At 36.6% G+C, this 21,468-nt stretch overlaps 1 protein-coding gene across 1 annotated transcript in view; it reads right to left on the bottom strand.

Annotated features, from left to right (window-relative positions):
- shisa9b (shisa family member 9b) overlaps positions 1–20,393 on the bottom strand; it is a 72,785-nt gene extending 52,392 nt beyond the window's left edge. The window contains exons 1-2 of the mRNA NM_001135975.2: positions 19,552–20,393; positions 6,015–6,136 (exon numbers count right to left, since the gene is read on the bottom strand). Coding sequence (NP_001129447.2) covers positions 6,015–6,136; positions 19,552–20,180 — 751 coding nt within the window. The 5' untranslated portion in view covers positions 20,181–20,393. The remainder of the gene's footprint in view (positions 1–6,014; positions 6,137–19,551) is intronic.
- Positions 20,394–21,468: the final 1,075 nt, after the last annotated feature.

Below are 21,468 nucleotides of genomic sequence, written 5' to 3' on the forward strand. Positions count from 1 at the left end.
AGAGCTTTTTCACTTTCATTTAAATTCTGAAATTATGCTCTCCCTGTCGGCAGTTAAAAGGATCAACTTAAAATGGAAAGCTGCTGTCAATTACGGACATGCTGTGTGATTATTGAGAAATTGCAGTACTGATTACAAATCACATGAAACTTTTAAGTAAATTGTATCTGGATAGTATTCACAGTGCTTCTGTATTTCAAACAAACTTCTTTCACATTTGTCATTAAGGGGTATTTTTTGTGGTATTTTGGGGAAAACAATCAAATTAACTTTGGAATAGGGCAGGGGTCTCAAACTCAATTTACCTGGGGGCCGCAGGAGGCAAAGTCTGGGTGAGGCTGGCCGCATAAGGGATTTCACAAAAAAAAAGTCCTCAAATGTCATTATTAACAGTTTTAATTTTTTTTTTTTTCTGAACATGAAATGTCCTAAACATTAATTAAACATTGAGTGAAGATTATGAACAGTTCTTCTGAACATGGCATCTTTTGCCTACTTCTTGCTGCCAGAGACTTGACAGCGCTTCTTCTCACAAATCTGGACCACATTTGGCTTTAGAGCAGAAGCAGTTGAGACCCTCAGTATGGCTTGAAGATGATCATCATTAAGTCTAGACCTGTACTTTGACTTATTGAAGTCCTAGGGAAAAAAGTGGGGGAACTCACTCAAAACTTCCATTCCCTCACCTAAAAAAAAGGCTTATATATGTATAAATAAAACACCCCCACCCCACTCCAGTCACATCAGTCTGTACCAGTCTGTATCTACCTATAATATATATAAGATGCAGGGCAGGCACGTGCACACATAGGGCTCAACCTGTGCAGAGCACATGCCCTTTTTAGTCTTGCATAGAAAGTGCCCTTCCAAAATGATCAAATATGCCCCCGCGACGCGACACACCCTCAGTCCCCGCCCTTCAGTAGGCGCGCGATAACACCGCTCATTGAGTGACAAGCGCGCTGTGTACGGATAGAAGCGATCCCCACTCCGCTGATTCTGTCAGTGTACAGCGGTCAGCGCGGGCCACAAAATATTGCACTGAGGGCCGCAAATGGCCCGCGGGCCGCGAGTTTGAGACCCCTGGAATAGGGCTTTAACATAACCAAATATGGAAAAGGGAAAGTCTGTGAGTACTTTTCAAATGCATTGGGTATTAAGTAATATAATCCGGCTGCATTTTTGAATGCTTTTAGATTTCTTTTGAGCAGAGATGCCCAAAAGAGGGTCCACTTGCCAAAGTTGGCCCATGGTAACCTTTGATTTGGCCCGCATTACCATCTGAGAAGAGTGGAAGAATGATGGAGATGGTTTAAAGATAGTCATTTCAAATTTAAAGGAAACAGTTGTGTTTGTTTTATTGTTAAAAGCTAACGAAAATTGAAAAAATTCATTAAATGGTGTAAATGAATGAGATGGCGATGCAGTGCCGCAGTAGGTAGTGCTGTCGCCTCACAGCAAGAAGGTCACTGGTTCGAGCCTCGGCTGGGTCAGTTGGCGTTTCTGTGTGGAGTTTGCATGTTCTCACTGTGTTTGCGTGGGTTTCCTCCGGATGCTCCGGTTTTCCTCACAGTCCAAAGACATGTGGTATAGGTGATTTTGGGTAGGATAAATTGTCTGTAGTGTATGAGTGTGAATGAGTGAGTATGAATGTTTCCCAGAGATGGGTTGCGGCTGGAAGAGCATCCGCTGCATAAAAACATATGCTGGATAAGTTGGGGGTTCATTCCGCTGTGGTGACCCCAAATTAATAAAGGGACTAAGCCGAAAAGAAAATAAACGAATGAATGAATGAGATTTAGTGTAAGTGTACACACTGTTACCAACAGACTTTGTTTAGCAAATCAAGGCAAAGGCAGATTCTGTTTGACTAGTGTATCCAACATTGAACTGTGTTATAAATGTGACTTTTTTTTTTCGTTTTACATGACATGTAAATGTTTTACATGTTATACTGCATTGGTTAATATGATTTAAAGTGATGTTTTCTATTTATTTTGAAATATTATAAAATAAATTAGGAAATTACCCATGGCAACTTTAATGTAATACAGTTGGGTATATTTACCTTTGATCCACAACTCTATTATATCTATAATATATATATGATATTTGTTTTTTGGCCCATTACATAATACAGTTTGGGCACCCCTGCTTTTAAACCAAAAATGTCTCACCCTTCCAATCTTTAATGGCAATTTTACAGGTTTGCGTAGGAACTGAAAAGGGTTTGTGAGTTGCAATTTTGTCTAAATAAAACCTTTAAATGCAAAAAAGCTGAAGTAATTATTTTGTTTCCCTGAGTTTAACTATTAGAGAACTGTAAACACAGCAAATGTGTTACATTGTTGACATATTAACTTCATGGCTGAGGTAATTTTGGATTCAAAATAACTCACTGTAAAAAAAAAAAAAATCAGTAATGTTATGGTTTATTTCCGGCAGCTGGGCTGTTAAATTACCCAAATTTACTGTGAGGTTAAATAACAGAAATTTACCAGAAATTAAAATTTAAGGAAATTTGTGTAATTAAACTGCTGTTATTTTACTCTTTATTTCTGGCACCCCAGCTGACAGAAATAAATCTTAAAATTACAGATTTATTAGTGCTGGTTTGACCCAATGACTGTAAAAAATTTGACCTGACAAACATGTTTGGAAATCCCTATATTTCATGAAAAATATCATAATAAACATCATGTTCATTAAAGAAGATAATGAGCTCAAAAGCTATTATCTTTGGTTATTCCTCAAAGGCAAATCAAGGCTGATGGCACTTCATGAGTATGGAACTTGAATGCATTGTATACACCACCATACACCTTGGTTTCAGATCATTTTCTTCTGAAGATCTTCTTTATTCAACGTCTTGGATAGCTTCAGGGTTACAAAATTTACAACATATTAATCATTTTTGTGTGAACATTTCCTTCAAAGCAACAGCTGTCAGGCCACTGAATTACCATGTGGTAAAATAAAAGCCACCAGAGTTTGTGTGCGACGATTTAGTTACATAAACATGTGTTATCAAGCACATCAGAGCGTTTGCATGAAACACGCAGGCTATAAAAAGAGCATAAGAGCATCTGCTGCAACTGCTTTTCTTACTTTCATTAGGAGGCTATCAAATAAAGTGTAACTGTTTGACTCGATGCGAAGCATATTGATCTAAACATCCGGAAGACAACTGGGAAACAGATCGGGAATCTGTCAGCACCATGGCAACACTGTGACATGCCACCAGACAATGTTAGTAAATCAGCGCTGTCTGTAGGCTGAAGTTTATTGAATTAGACTCCCTAGCTTGTAATATTTCATTTTAATCATTATTTACAGAGGAAACTTCACAGTGATTGTTTTTCGTGCCAGATATCTTTCGGCAAATGAAATATTTGCATCGACTTGAAAGACACTGTTTAATCATTTTTTTTTTTGCCTCGGCTAAATTAAAGGAAGTTATATTTAGGCAATAAGACACAGCTTGAGAGGGAGGAATTGATATATTATGAATACAGTCGTGAGCGTAGCCTTGAGTGCCTTATCGGTTCCTACATATTAAAAATATCAAGAAAACAAATTTTCATTAAAGTCTTACTTAAGTAAGCAAATTTATTCAGTGTCACAGTGGAAACAATTTCTTATAACCGAGTCTTTGGTTATAAGAGCTGCACAGCTGTTACTAAAATGTGAATTGTACTTAGTACTGACCAATCAGCATTTAGTACCAGAGCTACCTGCTTGGTAATAGTTTATATTGACCAATTAGCATCACCAGAACTACCAGCCTGGGGTGCATTTCCCAAAAAAGGACATAACTCGTGGCTGAACTATTATAGTACGATGCATCGTTTTGGAAAAGAACCATGTTGTGACAAGTGTTTCTCAAAACCCGTAGTTTCTCTGTCGCAGATCCATCATTTAAACAACGTTAGTTATAACATACAACCTTTATAATGATGCTCTAAACGGGGCAGAGTAACAACTTCTTTAGAGAAAATTACTATCATATTTTTTTACTAAATTATATTGTTTTATACACACAAACACACTTAAAAAATCCAATATTAGTTTTTGTAGAAACATGCACTCTTTTCTATATTAACTGAAATATGCAAAATGTACAAATAGGGCATTGTTTCCTTTACAAATATTATTGAAAATGTTCAATATTCTATGCTAAAACATAAAACTATTAAGCTAACACTCATACTGTATCTAATCTCATGTATAAATTAAGTTTTTATGGTATTTATGGTATATTATTATTATTATTATTATTATTGTTGTTATTATTATTATTATTATTATTATTATTATTATTATTAAAACTATTATTATTATTATTTTATTATTATTATTATTATTATTATTATTAATATGTTAGGATGTTCGGACTCAACATTGTAGTCAGCAATAGTATAATTTCAGTCAGTTAAAACATCACCATGATCTGAAAAATGTCTTACAGTAAAGTTTTGCAACCCAACTAAATCATGATTCACTTTTTTAAAATTCCATTTCCACCAGATCCTCTCATTTAAGCCCTCGGTTCACCCGCGCTGCAGTTTTTCAAGTTTAGTTCAGTCACACAGCAGGCTGTACTGTTTGTGTTTGGTTCACTGAATCACGCATGCACAGTATTATCGGTTCACCGCTTCTCAATGCAACGTTACTGTTCTAATAACTGAATGAGAGTACATATTGGATTATTTAGAGTCAGAGGGGGGTATTAGGCTTAAGTAGTTTGTGGAAAATCATTTCAAATGATTCATTTAGATTGGGTTGACTAGTTCAACCGGTTTACTTAGAAGATCCAGTTAAAAAGATTTGTTTGCGATCGTAATACAGAAATAAAACCCATTATAGGAGACAAATGTGTTAAAGTAATAGTTTAACGTGTCTGTATTTAATGATGTCACCATGCTGCTGTCATGTCCACTCGTTGTTTTTGTTGCGGGAGCAACAGCGAGGATGACTGGAGGAAAACAGGCTCGATCTGGTCAATGGCAGCAGGACCACAGACTCTGAGGTGCGAAAGGGTCAAACACCTGCCAAGCGAATCAGATTTACTTCTAAAAGGCTTACATTAAGATTATGTATTAAATATTTTCACAAATATGAAAACGAAGGAGGCTTTTCCTATAATTTTAGTTAGTTTCAGTCTGTTTCCTATGTACAGTACAGTTTCAGTTAGTTCTAGGTTTTAATAAAAATCTCTCTTTTTTATTTTTATTTCAGTTAACGACAGTTTTTTTACATTTTAGTTTTCATTTTTTCATTCGTTTTCATTAACTATAATAACTTTCCACGCAAGAGTGACCAAATGAAACTCTAATTGTTTTATCACAAATTCCTCATTGACTCGTCCTCAGCAACCAGCAACTATCCATTTTATAATAGATTGGACAAATCAATTTGCATCCAAGCCCAAGACAAACACATTTTATATTATTCCATATTGAAAATCAGCACCCAGCCCCATGCATTTTATATAAGAGCTCTCAGAAAAAAACACTTGCCAAATCAAGCGGGATATTTTTAAGGTGATAAATTGCCAGTTCTCATATTTCCCTGCACATTTGTATTATTTGCATGAAATAACAGCATGAGTGAGGAGACGAGAGGGGAGGGAGTAAGAGGGAGATAGAGTTGTGTGCGAAAGAGAAGAGTGTGTATGTGGCTTGCTGTGTGTGTTAGTCAGCCACTTAGCCTGTGGTAATTACTATCTCAGCATGTTAAATGATCACTATAGACGCAAGTGCTACTGCAGCCCACCGGACACGCCAAAAATGGGCTTCTGTAACTACTTCCCCTGTTCTCAGTAGGAGTCGAATCAAGCAGGCGAAGATATTTACTGATGAATAGCCATAGGACCGCACAGCTGCTTCTCCGGGGTGAAGGAGATACATCTGCTACCACTGGATTTTCACAGCGGAGAGTGTTTTCTAAAACGGGCCGAACTGAGCTTTGAGTGACATGGATTGGACCTGTTGTGCGTGAGGAGATCTACTTACGCAGGTTGTTTCCTGTTGCTCGGGCCTGCAGGTTTTCGTAGGGTTGTCCATGCACCGCCAAACTCTCCTCTCTCTCCACATGTTCTCCTGGAGCTGTCTGGCGCATCACCTGGGCCAGTGCTCTGCAGAGAAAGGCTTTATTTACTCAAACTGTTAATTAATGTAGAGCGATACATATTTGTACTGTTCTTGACAGACATTTCTTAATCACAATCATTTGTTGAGTATAATATTGGAAATGCTGACAGATGTGTTAAACAGGAATCAGAGATTGAAATTCAATACTTTTTAAGACCTTAAGACCTCCTCACCACTACAGGTTTCAACCAGTAACATTGCCAACATTTTAACTTGCAGTTTATTTAAAAAAATACTGATTGCAGGAAACAACATCCTAAACTAAAACTGTATTTATATACTGAATAAAAATGTTAATCCAGCAGGTGGCACCTTCACTTTTTCCCCTGCAGTAAACTAAGCAGCATGATGTCAACTCTAGCAGAATTTTTTATTTATTTATTTTTTTTATAAACTACACAGAATCCCAATATTCAATATTTAATACCTTAAATTCAATATTTAATACCTTGTAAAATAGTATTTAGTTCTATTTTTCTAAATTGATTTATCAAATTTTGGTACTTTTGAAGACCCCTTGAGTCTGAAATATTAACTATGTAAAAAAAAAAAAAAACGCCAGTAGTTAATTTTTTTTATATTAAAAAACCCTTAGTTAAAATTAACACTAACCTGATTTGATGACAAGTTTTAGTTGGAGGGAATTCTGGTTGTAGAGAGCCCCTTAGTACAATATGAGTAATGAATATATTCAGTTTGTTTTAATGGAAAATGTATTACATATTTTATGTAATACAATTTAAATTCATCAGTGTTTAATAGTACTTTTTTAGTTTTTGTTAGCCAAGAAGAAATCTATATTTCACCTTTTGTTTCATATCTCAGTGCTATAGTACACTGTTTATGGTGGATTTTACACTGTCTGTGGATTTTAGAAATATTTAATGATTGAAAAGTATTAAAAATCTGCTTAAAAAAGCTTCAACTGTTAACATGGCCACAGCCATGTCACCCTGCAGCCCTAGACCGGTTACTCACTAAAGCTAAGCAGGGCTAAGCCTGGTCAGTAAATGGATGGGAAATCCATGGGGTTTTTCATAAAGAGTAGGGGTGTAACACCACCAAGCCTCGATTGGCTAATCAGGAGGACTGGGAGAATTCCTGGTGGGCCGGTCTGTTTTTTTGGCCGCGAGGGCCAGTGTCCCTAGCTGCTTGCACTCTCAGCAGTCGCACTTTTTTTTTTATTTATTTATTTATTTGACCATAGCCTCACTCTTTTATTTATTATTTTGCCACAGCTCTAATTTATTTATTTTTTATTTATTATACATGCTAACATAACAGTGCCATTGTGGTCCAGTGGTCAGCATGACCCAAGTTCGAACATATAATAAGACATATAATACTGTTTTGGTTACTTATGTAGGTGTACATATTTTATTTAAATTTTTTGTGTGACCACTGTTACAAATGACTGGATATCTATAAAAAATTTTGCACAGAATACTGTATATATTCAGATATTGCTGGAAAGGACATTGTGATGTTTTAAAGAGTAGTGTTGGAGATTTAGCTACCCTTTAATGTTCTCAAATTGATGAAAAACATTTGAAGTTCTAAAGCAGCTGTTACCTTAAAAAAGATGCGATTGTCATTAGAAACTGAATTGGAAATGGAGTTATTTTAATATTGTCAGTCTTGAACTGAGGTGGACCGTTCTAAGGCTTGAAACTCCAAGGCTGAAAAGAAGTCCCACTACGGCCCTGAACACCACCTGACCAATTTCTCTCCATCTGCCCTTACTGATCATGGCCTCCAAATCATCCTCATTCACCGAATTGGCTGTGTAACTAGCTATGTTTCCATCCACCTCTTTTTATACTCATTTTGGACATGCGGATTAAAAACCAGTTGATGGAAACGTCAAGCTGTGCATAAATTTTAAAAATGCGCATAAAAAAAACGTATGCGCATACCAGAGTAGGATAAACGTTTTATTCGATAAGAAAAGACGGGCATAAACTATGATGGAAACACTTTTGTTATGATATTGGTTTGATATTTGTCATGTGATGATAAAAATTTGAGTGAATGGATAAACCAGCTGGCTGAGCACATTGTAAAACATCTGAAATGTTGTTTTGATCATTCTTAAAGGCCTTAACCATTTCAGTATCAGCGTTATAATACTATTTATGATCTCCAGAATCAAGAGCGTCTGTGCTCCGCATTTAATGCCTTCTAACGCTAAACTGCGTTGACTGCATGTCAGGATTGCCTTCTGAGACGCAAGTCATTTATTAAATGAAGAAAAGATTCATGCAGCTTCTCTTATCGCAGCAAATTCCATTTTTACTGTTGAAATTTGGTGCCAGTTAATCAGCAAGTGATGATTTTGTTCGCTTTGACTTGCTGTTGGATGGAAACGCTGCTTTATTCATACGTTTTTTATGCAATAATCCAGTTTCTCGCATTAAAGTATATTTGCATTTTTTGATGAAAACATAGCCACTGTCTCTCCATTCCCCCAATAGGCGGTGTACGGTGAGCACACTGGCGCTGTTTACCTGTGACTGCCATCGCACCATCCAAATGAGAGAGACCCCCCCCTCATGATTGTGAAGCACTTTGGGTGTATGTCCAAACACAACAAATGCACTACATAAATACACATTACTTACTTACTAAAAATCCACAGCTACATCCGAACCTCAGAGCTCTGTCCACCACCACACAGACCATTTCTGCTTGTTCTCAATGTAGGTGTAATTAAATTATTATTTGTTAGTATACAGAATATGTTAATGTCATCATAGAACAGCCATTTGGGGTTCCTATCAAACAGCCTATCAGTCAAAAGTTCTACTATTTTTTTCTTAGTGTGACGAGTAATATTTTAATAGCTTAGAACATTGAATGTAAAGGTTCTGTAGATCAGGGGTTCCCAAACATCAATTCGCAACCCCTAAAATAACAATGCCAGTGACTCACGACCCCTAAAATAACAATGCCAGTGACTCGCGACCCCTAAAATAACAATGCCAGTGACTCGCGACCCCTAAAATAACAATGCCAGTGACTCGCGACCCCTAAAATAACAATGCCAGTGACTTGGGCCCCTCAATATCCTCTGAGGTAGTTATATAAACCTTGCATACAATAGTGCACACATATCAATAGGCCCAAGACCGTCTTCCATGTTTAGTTGTAGCCTGAGTTTATTTTTAATATACGTGAGTGCCGTAAAGATGTCAGAAAGTTTAACCTGGTGCCATAAAACCAATCTGCTCTTGTTCTGTCTTTAATATAACGGAATGACCCCAAAGGTCGCAAAAAATCGAAAGGCTGATGGCTTTATAACCTCCTAGGGCATGAGAGGCCACATACGTGGAGAGCACATTTTAGCTCTTAAATGGCTATTTACAGTACTTTAAATGTTTTATATTTTGCTACAGACATACACTGTCATCCTGCAACTGCTTTGCAGCATGTAAAATGTCTTCACCCCTATTTTCAACTTTCTAAAATGGGAATAAAATGTTGCTTTTACTCTCTGATAGTCAAAGTAAGTTCCAAAAAAAAAATGTCTATGTTATATATGCACTAAAAACAGTCAGGAAAAGTGATTTATCTAAATTCGGACCACGAGTCCACATAAATGGACATCATTTTTCTCTAAAAGTACATCATATCAAAAGATGACACTTCTAATTAGGTTCCAATAAGCCAAAATAGCAAAGAGAAATAAAAAAATACATGTAAAAAAACACCTTGGGCCTTAAGAGGTTATTTGCTTTTTTATGTGGCTATTTTCTTTTCTTCTGTAGGTTAATTCTACTAGTTTAATGAAATGAAATAGATTTTTACAAATCACCAAGTGACCCCCGCTCATTGTCCCATGACTCCCCAGAGGGTCCTGATTCCCACTTTGGGAAACACTGTGGTAGATGATGTGGAACTGTTGACACCAATGAAGAACTTTTTTTAAGCATAAAAATCCATTTGACTTCAACAGTGTTTTGCATGATACTTTTCATTAATTAATTAATTCATTCATTCATTCATTCATTCATTCATTCATTCATTCATTCATTCCTTTTCTTTTCGGCTTAGTCCCTTTATTAATCAAGGGTCGCCAAAGCAGAATGAACAGCCAAATTATGCAGCATATGTTTCACACAGCGGATGCCTTTTCAACCCATCACTGGGAAACATCCTCACACTCATTCCCACACATAAACTACGGACTATTTAGCCAACTCAATTCACCTGTACCAAACACCGTGCAGCCTTTTAAAAGGATATTTGTTATTGTTGTTATTAATACATGCTAGCTACATCATTATAAAAGTAAGTAATTAAAAAGATACCAAAAATTCTACCAAAATTAAAATTAGCTCATGATTTCCTCTCCCTTGACTTGTTCCAACGTTTTACTTTTTCTTCTAATTGAACACAAAAGAAGATATTTTGAAAAACCCATTGACTTTCATAGTATTCTTTTTCCTGCTATGGATGTCAATGACTGCAGCTTCTAATCGTTCTTCAGCATATTTCCCTTTATGTTAAACAGAAAAAAAAAAAAAACTCATAAAGGTTTATGTTTACTTGATACACTGTGAGTATAGAGAGAGTGCATTTTCATTTTGGGGTGAACTGTCAAATTAAGTAACAGCATTGTGGAAAATATTCAATAATATGATTACTCATTAATGATAAAAATACCTCCCGTAATACTGTTGCATTGTAATACCATCACTGGTTTTGAATTACTGTTTTATGAACTTAGGAGTTGAGAAGTTTGTCTTGTGATGATAGTCAATTCTACGTTAAACTTTACTTAATCTTCTGCCTTGTATATCTCATAACATGTAATGTTGCCAAATTAATTCAAAGAATAGAGAAACTTAATACTTTTAAAGTTCCAGTAATGGTAATTATATTTGATGAAAATATACAGCAACACATAACTATTCTTAAAATGAACAAATTGCACATTTCTGACATTCACAGGTCAGAACACTTGTAACATTTAGAGGTGCACTAAGCCAGGGGTTCTCAAAGTGGGGGTTGGGACCCCTCGAGGGGTCGCGGGACAATGAAGGGGGGGTTGCCTGGTGATTTTAAAAAATCTATTTATTATTATTGAATCATATAGGAATGACCATATTTTATCCATAACCTACAGAAGAGAAAAAATATAGTTGTTTATAATTACTATATAGTTACTATAGTAGCTTATAGTTACTAGCTCTATTGGATTGCGACCCCAGTGGTAATTACATTATATTAAAGACACAGCAATAGCGTCAGATGCCGCAGATTGATTTTATAACACCAGGTTAATGTTTCTGGCCCATTTACCGCACTGACATTAAACGAAGAATATCCCTGGGTGTATTGGTGTGTGTGTGTGTGTGATGCAAGGTTTCTGCATTCATAACCAGGATATTAGGGGTCGCGAGTCACTGGCATCGTCATATTGGGGGTCGCAGGCTGAAAAGTTTGGGAACCCCTGCACTAAGCAATATTTGATAAAACATTTTTACCCCTGAGCAGGACAAAGTCCCAAAACACATTTCCAGACAATCAGCAGTAAGAGGCGTGTCTAGTAGGGCTGTCAAAATTAATTGTTTCTTCGGTGCAATTTGGTATCGGTTCAGTAATAATCATAGGTGGTTATTATATACTGATGTCATTTATTTCATATGTGCTATATGTCGTCGTAGCTTACTATGGCGAGGGAGGCAAGTGCAAGTGTTTACAATGGTCCAACTACTTAAAAACACAGAAGCTGTGCACAACTTCACTCTGTGAGTGTTTGGTGGACAGTCTTTCACTGGCACTTACAGTAGAATCCCCTATTTTACTGCAATTGACAGAATGAAAGCACTCCATTTCTCTCTCTCTCTCACACCGTGGCCCATTTGACCGACTGGGGTGACTTTTCCTCTTCTCTCGGCTGTTTTAGTGATACTTCTAGATACAGACCAGGCGCGCAAGTTTTCTCCACCGCGTCTATCATGGATCAGATTTGATCGACCATGCAGTGTTGCTAGATGTAGCTGACTGATTCCAGGCCAAAAACTATCCAAAACTCGCTGAAATGCCTATCCAAAACCACCCAATCTGGCAACACTGTGCGGCTGCTGTTTATCAGTGTCACTCATTGGTGAACAGCACCTGTAAAGTAAAATATAAAATTGTGTATGGAAAGCATCGTCAATGCACTGTGATGCACCGAGATATCGAATTTAACCGAATCCATAATCATAACCGAACTGAACCGTGAGACCCATGTAGGTTCACACCTTTAGTGTCTAGTAACTAATCAAGATATCAAAAATGAGCGAGGTCCTTTTGGGTTATGGACGTTTGTGTTGGTGCTTTCAAATATCAACATTGTTTAGCAGAATTCACTTTAAGGACTGGGACACACCAATCTGTATGTAACTATGCTACAGATTTGCATGAGGGTATTTTGCACCGACACAAGGCAACAGCACAGTTGGGTTTCATCTACGCTTGTTGTTTGGCATCACCTTGATGTGTCCCGGCCTTAAAGGGTATAGTACAGCGGTTCCCAACAGGGGGGTCCCGGCCCACAAGGGAGCTTCAGCGACCTCTGTGGTGGGTAGCATTATATTTAAAAAAAATATTTAGCCATTGACAGTTGGGAGAACGATCATTTTATCCACTGGCTGACCTCCACAATAAAGACAGAGTTCCACTGATTTGCCTTCAGCAGCTAATACTAATGACTAGGCTCACAAGGAATCTGTGCGTGCAGAATTCCGCAAATTTTCCGCAGATTTCTGCATAATTTTAGCCTATCATTAATTCTGTTTATTTACTTGAGTAAATGTGTGTTGCTTTGTTTACCAAATAATGTGAATCTAATTGGATTTGCATTTTAGACAATAAATAAAAGTTAAAAAGATATAAGTTTTTTTTTATTTCACATATTAATATATTAGTTTTGATACTCCCAAAATCCTTTCCCAGAGATGGGTTGCGGCTGGAAGGGTATCCGCTGCGTAAAAACTTGCTGGATAAGTTGGTGGTTCATTCCGCTGTGGCGACCCCGGATTAATAAAGGGACTAAGCTGACAAGAAAATGAATAAATGACTCCCAAAATTCACAGATTTTAACCAAAATTCTCCACAGAAATAGCAAAAACGTCCACACATTTTGTCTGGTCCTACTAATGACCCAAGCATACTGGACCAAGGTAAGGAAGCTCCAAACAAAATACCTGATAAGATTGTTACCTGAACTATGGTTTTATTCCATTTTCTCGAAGCAAAGAGTCCCTGACCAAGCCACAGTGCATTATCTGCGCCAAAGTGGAGACTCGTACCCAAAACCATGACAAGCCCAGAGCATTTTTCAAGCACAAGGCAAAAGAATTCACACTACCAAAATGACATGAGAGACGTCACAGCTACTGACAGAAAACTTTTTAAAAATTAGCACCTAATTGGCAACTAATATAGGGCCATAATTTAAAGGCCAAAGGCTTACGTTTTTCAGTTACAAATGGCCCTACTGATGTTTTGCTTTTATATTTTACATCAGGTTATTATTTGAGCATAAACATCTAGATATAGTAATAAACATACTGTTTATTTGAAAACATTTTTTTTTGTCATAATTACTGCAGTGCAAACTTATATCAGCAACAATAGTACTAAATGTTGAAGGGGGCCTTACAATATTTTCCAGGAGAAAAGGGGGTCTCAGTCCAAAAAAAAAAAAAAAAGGTTGGGAACCACTGGTAAAGTACACTCAAAAATTAATATAAACTCACCGTTTTCAAACCTGTTTTATTTCTTCTGCTGAACACTAAATAAGATATTATGAAGAAAGCAGAAAACCTGTAACTATTGATATCCATGCTATAAAAGAAAAACAAATACTATAGAAGTAAATGGTTACAGATATTCAGCTTTCTTCAAAATATCTTCTTTTGTGTTTAACAGAAGAAAGAAACTCAAACAGATTTTTAAAAAGGTAAATGAGGAGTAAATGATGACATAATTTTCATTTTTGGGTGAACTATCCCTTTAAGCTTTGTGTAAATATTAATGATGACACAACCGTCTGACCAGTCTGATCATATGAGCTTTAATCACACTACCAAAGTTAACAGCACAGTGTTTATCATTCATTAATTCAATCTTCTTCATCTTAGTCTCTATTTCAGAGGTCGCTACAGTAGAATGAACCGTCAACTACTCTGGTATATGTTTTACTCAGCGGATGCCCTTCCAGCCGCAACCCAGTACTGGGAAACACCATACACACTCAATTCACCTATAGCACATGTCTTTGGACTGTGAGAGAAACCAGAGCACCCAGAGGAAACCCACGCCAACATGGGGAGGACATGAAAACTCCACAAAGAAATGCCAAGTGACACAGCCGGGACTCAAACCAGCAACCTGTTGTGAGGTGACAGTGCTAACCACTGAGCCACAATTACGCCACACACTGTTTAGTTATTTGTAAAATTCAGGGTATTTTACTCATTACAAGCAGATCTGCCTGTAAACAAGTTAAAGAACTCAAGCCTTCAAAGTGGCAGATGACAAAATACACTAATATTAAACTAAATTATAATGTGTTTAAAGAGTTCAGATGCAAAAGCCTCTATAAGCCATTTGAAATTTCCTCTAAAATTAGCATTTTTCTCAGCCTACTATGTTTATGTTCAGTTGTCTCACTTTAAAACCAATAAAAACAAACTATTCATTGCCAAAAGAAGGGAAATTCTTGAACCTACACACAAGAGCCTGAGAAAAATGCACATTTTAGAGAAAAAAAACACATCCAGTTGAGATTTCTGCATCTAAACTCTTCATTGTTGCATTGTAACCGTGCCTTAAGAGAAATAAAAGCCCCACTTGCATTTCAAGGTGTCTTTAAACCACATTATGCACTACATGTATGCATGAAACCAACATGCACAATCTGAAATGAAATTGTTTTTGTACAGTTTAAATCATCCTTAATATGTCTGCATGGCGCAGTTTTCAATAGACCCTCAATTAAAAGGGTGTAAATGAATAGTTATGTATGGTGGGTGTTTTCCTATGGCCAGTGTGAGTTTAGATTGTGCTCACGCCTGTTCAGGTCAGTCTAAATAGAGCGAAAGGTCACCGCACAAACAGAATGTCCTTGAAATATTAGCGTCATTAGACACAGATCAGTGTCCATTATCCTACTAATGTCACGGACACCTCTTTACCGATGCGAGCGTACGTGAGTGCTCGATTGTTTTGGAGTAGACGCTTTTACAAATGAAATCTGCGCCTCGATATGGAGATAATTAGAGACTTAGGGAGATGTTGATGAATGTTTAAAACACTGCTGATCAACAGATGAATAAAACCTGAATGGCAGTCTTTTGTAGTGCGACTGCTTTCAGCTCTCTCTCGCCGATTTATTCACGGTTTATCCCGTGTCTTCAGGGGAAAGCATGTCTGGTTTTTAGCGCTCATTGAAAGCAGGCAAATCTTTCCTTCTTGGTTTTAATTGAACGTTACTTTGCACATTCCACCTCTCAAAAAGGCCTACTAAACCTTGAACGTCAGATAAACGTCTGCCTGTGAATATAAAAAAGTGTACTCCCTGCTTCTGAACATGTCAGTGTTGTAGACTGCATGAGTGATAAACGGATCGACAGGAAAATAAAGCAAGTTGAAGTTGTAGGAAAACTAGCACAAGGTCATGGTGATAGATGGTGTCGGTGCGATCCTTGAAAGCCTTGAGCTGCACTGAATGGCATCCCAGAGGAAAACTGTCATGCTTAGGGCTTTCTCATTGATAGCTCAGAATACAAAAGTATTCTCTGTTATGTTTCATAGTGATACAGTATCAACTTTGATGAAACAAAATACGTGTCCTTAGGACAGAATCTAAACATGGACACAAATGAGGCAATTGTTGATATACTGTATATCATTGAAAATGAAACAAATGTAGTAAATAGCATAGCTCAGTTAAATTTGGAGTAGTATAATGACAAATATTTGACCAAAAATATCCATAAATTAGCAGTTTTTTCATATTTTGTGATTTGTTTTTATTTTATTTATTTATGCTTTTGAGTTGCATTGTGGGACTTTAATCTCTCTTCCAACAACTTTAAACCTTAAAAAGTTTTTAAAAAGTGACATTTATAAACATTTTAATAGTTTAAAAGGATATATTGTCTGGGTTGGTGTTAAGTCTGGACAATAAAATCAGTTTTGATATTTATTGCCTACAGACCATTGCCAATATCGATATAAAGACAATACAGTATGTAGTTTTGTTATATAAGCTATAGTTTTATTAAATCTGGCTGCTAAAAAAAAGCCTATAAGCTTAGGGTGTAAGTTTGTCATTTCCAATGGAGGCGCGTGACTTGCACAAGGCACATATGGGAGCGACGCAAACATGAACCGCGCACATTTTCCAGCCACACCTAGTTAAAATCATCTGAGCTTTTCAGAATGTAAGTAGAACTAACCAATCTGCTTCACTCTTTGTAATATACACATTTCAGTAATAACAGCAGACTAATTACCTCAGACAAACACAGCCCACCAAATCACTGCAGTGCTTTTTACTTTTCTCCATAAACTTTCATCTGAGTGGCAGCAATGGTTTGTCTGTTTGTCATTCTCTAAGAAAATGGTTGATGATCACCTAGTTATACAAGAGATTCCAGGGTAGCTCAAGTGCTAAATCCATTGCAAATGGTCAAGGGATCCACTTCAGGTCAGAATAACATGCGAAATTAAGTGCTGTATAGCAGCAGTGAGGAGATTGTAAATAAAAAAGGATGTAAGGATGTTGCTAGAGTGGCTTTTTGGTTTCTTTTCTTGTGCATCCCAGCAACTAGCACCCCATCTGTTTTTTTTTTTTTTTTTTACGTAGGGGGTAATATAGTCATTCAACTTCACAATTTCACATATTACAATATGTATTTGAGTAATGATGGCTGGATTCCTTTACTTGAAAGCTCAGATTTGATTATCATAATCTGTTTTGTTGACAGACTTTGAGGTTTACTGTATCACTAATATTCACACCTTAAGTTTGCTTTTTTTGTTCAGTATTTATGCTTTACTATTGCACACACTTTTTAACATTTTATTTATTAAGTTTAAGAGTCTCTTTATCACTAATGTTTATTCATTCATTCATTTTCCTTTCGGCTTAGTCCCTTAATTAATCTGGTGTCGCCACAGCCGTATGAACCACCAACTTATCCAGCACGTTTTTACGCAGCGGATGCCCTTCCAGCCGCAACCCATCTCTGGGAAACATCCCACACACATTCATTTACACTCATACACTATGGACAATTTAGCCTACGCAATTCACCTGTACCGCATGTCTTTGGACTCTGGCGGAAACCAGAGCACCCATTGGAAATTCACACAATCGCATGCAAACTCCACACAGAAACACCAACTGACCCAGCCGAGGCTCGAACCAGCGACCTTCTTGCTGTCAGGCGACAGCACTACCTACAGCGTCACCCCACTAATGTTTATTTTATTATAAGATATTTAGTTTAAATTTTTTTTGTTTGTTTTTTGACTTTAAAAAATGATCTGCCTTAGTAATGTTGGTAAAATAAATTAAATGGTTACATAAAAAATCCTAATATTCCTAAATGTATTGTAAAAAAAAATAAATAATTATCTATATCGAATGATATGACTCATGATATCATGATTTTTTTTAAATAGTTGATGTTATATATTACACTAAAAAAAACTTTTTTTGTTGTTGTTATTTTACTGACTTATTTCTCTCTATATAATTTAATATACACTTTATTATTTTAAATGACAAATAGTTCAATTAAAGTCTCTTTGCCAATTGTAGAGTTGAATTTTCAACATCAAAAGTCGGCAGAGCAGATATAATACAATACAATTCACACCCGTAAACAAATTTAAAACACTTGCAAATCACATATAAACTGTTAATTAACAGAAACTTTACAGTGTAATGAAATATACAGAAGGTAGAAAAGCTCTCACTGAGGTGCTGCCCTTTTAAACACTTTTTTACCTTGGGTAAATATTTGTGTCATAAAAATGCATGTTAGTAACTAAAGTACTTGATAGTGCACTCAATACAACTGTAAAAAATAAAGTACTGACCAACTAAAACAATATATCTTTTAAACTACTAAAAATTGTTAATAAAAGTCAGTTTGTTACACTACAGAATAAAATTTTCAACATCCAAACAGAGCAGAGATCAAGGTCCCAGAACGCAATTTGAAAGCATAAACACCTGTGAATCATAAGCTATGAATTTCTGTTAAAAACACCCAGCATATACCACTCCACTGACAGCTTTTGTATAGTTCTTCTCAAAAAAAAAAAAAAGGTGCGACACTTGATTGCCCTGACTTTGGCATCTCAACAAATTGTGACATTGTGTAATCTCTTCTGAAACTCTTAAGTAAAAGATTCTCAGACTGAATGCATTCACTATAGAAATGTCAATTAATGAAATGCTGGAAGTGCAAAATGGAATTAATAACCTTTCTTGGGCTTGGTTAAGAGCATGTTCTATTAAATGTGCAACAATTAATTTAAAATGTTAAATAAAGGTTTATTTTCAAATCCAAGTCAAGATTCAGAATGAGTAATACAGACAATATAATAATATGTTTGAAGTTGAAGTCAAATTTCAGCCAACTGAAAAAAGATAAAGATTCAATTAACATTTATTAGCGAGAGAAATGAAAAATATGTGGAACTAGTTACTAAATAGTTATTAGTTAAAGCTGCTTATTTTTTGCGTTGTTGTCAGAATTAACAGCTGAGATATTATTGTATTACATTTGTATTTTTTTTTCTTTCATAATGAATAAAACTGTCAGCTTCACAACAACAGACACACAACAACATTTATAAATAACAATAGATATGCATATTCAGTCAGGTCATAAAGCTGTATGTACAGTATGAAGACAAATATACAGTCATTGAAATCAAATAAATAAATAAAATCATGTGGATTTTCTTTCTGTCCTCTGGAATGAACAGCTCAGCTCCATAACAACACAGATTACAACAGCATCCAAAAATGTCAACAAAGAATCTACAGCCTGATATAGATTAAGGCTTCTCTGTAAAAGTGAACTGATCAATTGGTCATGACAACATATGTTTTTAGTTCATTATAACTTATTAAAGTTAGTCAATCATGAAGTAAGTTAATCATGTTCTAACTTAATTTTTTAAGTTATGCATGCAGTTTTAAGTCAGTTATTATAATATAAGTTCAATTGGCTTATAGGGTTAATTTCATGTAGTATAGAAATTTAAGGCAACCAGGTTTTTTTTTTATATATAGTGTAGAATCAACTGTCACAGAGCTCTACAGTAGTCACACAAACAACATTCAACAGCTTTTAAACTTAAGGTCTGTTCAACTCACCTGGACATATTTTCTCTGTGGGGTCGATGCGCTTTCTCCAAGCCAAGTTTGGTGAAAATCCCAACCAGCGCCATGATAGCAACTACTCCGCATATGATATACACAATCAAATTGGTTTTATCCTTTGTCGGGTCGTGCTGGTCCATCATCTTCGGCGGTGGTCGGCCCGTCATGGACCACGGCGGCGTGTCGTAGTTTTTGCAGGTGGTCTGATCTAACCTGGAGTTCTTAAACTCGCAGCAGAACCTGAATCCACAGGTCCCGCAGCAGTACAGGTAACTACCAGTCCGGCACACGAATGGAGGATCCCACTGACCCATCACATCGTAATAGCCCCGACACCTGTCCTCAGTGTGAGGGGTCTCGGAGAGGCCGTTTTCCCCGTCTCTGGAGTCATTGGACCCGGACGCTGTCACCGCACCATCCAGGCTTTTGCCTGGCTCTCCTTCCGCGTCGCACACAAGAACTTTCATTAAAAAGTAGCCCAACAGTAAGCCAGTGCTTTTCATCCTGCGCTCTTCTCTTCTCTTCTTTGCCACGGTTGATCGGACGCTGAAAGATAGAGTTGTTGTGTGTCTTTTGTCATGAAGTGTCAGGACGCAGATCTCCATCAAGAACATCACCGCCATCCGAAATGATGCTGCTCATGTTTGAGGATACTTCTGCGCCACGGCTGGTTAATAGAGGCTTTGGAGCGTCCAAATGTGTGAATGTGTATGATTCCTAGCGCTTCAAGTGTGGCATTGAAATAAACACTATTGTGTTTTTCTACTATTATAACCGATCGTTATCAGCAGCGGTCTTGCGCACTCGGGTGCGTGGAGCGTCTGGAGCGCAATGAGCGGCGCTTGAACGGAGCGCTGAGTGAGACTGAATGCGTAATGATGAGAGAGGAGGAGGAGGGGAGAGACCCAAGTATGGGCACATGGAAGTAACAAAAGGATTGAGAGAAGAAGAGGGGAGCAGAAGATGTCTATCAATATCAAATTTCGTCATTTTTACGTAAAGCACGTGTTGCTCGTAAACATGTTTTGGCAAACAAACAACGCGACTGTACGGTATAGCAGCGTGATCATCTGTCTTTAACGGGAACTGATTGTTTAAAAATATTTAAAATAGTTTTCAAACATTGAAGTAAAACTGGCTAAGGTCTTGTAACACCTAACTTTTATTTAATTGTTTGTTTGAAACAGTTCACAAATGTGTAAATATATCTTATACTTTTTAAAAGATTCCATAATTGTGTTGCTGTTTTTTACCTCAGTCAAACTAAAGTAAATATACAATCAAGTATTATGTATAGGCTCTATAAAAATGTTTTTGCTGCTTGTTCAATTAAAATGAGCTGAAACAATTCATTTCTTGAGATGTTTTGTGACGACTTAATTGTTTTATGTTCAGTCCACTTGAATTTGTAAAAGTTGACTAATTGATTTGTGTCAGGACAACATGAATTGTGTTTAACCCTGAATTATTTAAAAATGTGGACACCATCCTTTGAAAGAGTGTCCGTTTAACAAGAAAACATATTAATATAAGCATTGAATTTGAATGTAGCCCTTTGTGGAAATGAAAGATTGTTTTATAAAAGATACATGTTTTGTAGTTTTGTACAATTTACAGTACATGAGTCATGGTTTAGGGAAACCTCCATGTTTTATTGATCAACTGATATTCAAAAAGTGACAATAATTTGGAAGTTGCAATGCCGTTGCAAAATCATTGAATCAATGTCTTTATTATTTAATGCTATAGGATTACACTGGGGTTGCATTTTAACAACACTCAATGTAAACAAATAATTAAATAAATAAATAAATAAATATTCGCTGGGTCATAGGTTTGAGCCTCGGCTGGGTCACTTGGCGTTTGTGTGTGGAGTTTGCATGTTCTCCCTGCGTTTGCGTGGGTTTTCTC

This window comes from Danio rerio, chromosome 3 (assembly GCF_049306965.1).
Source record: "Danio rerio strain Tuebingen ecotype United States chromosome 3, GRCz12tu, whole genome shotgun sequence".
Classification (NCBI taxonomy): Eukaryota; Metazoa; Chordata; class Actinopteri; order Cypriniformes; family Danionidae; genus Danio; species Danio rerio.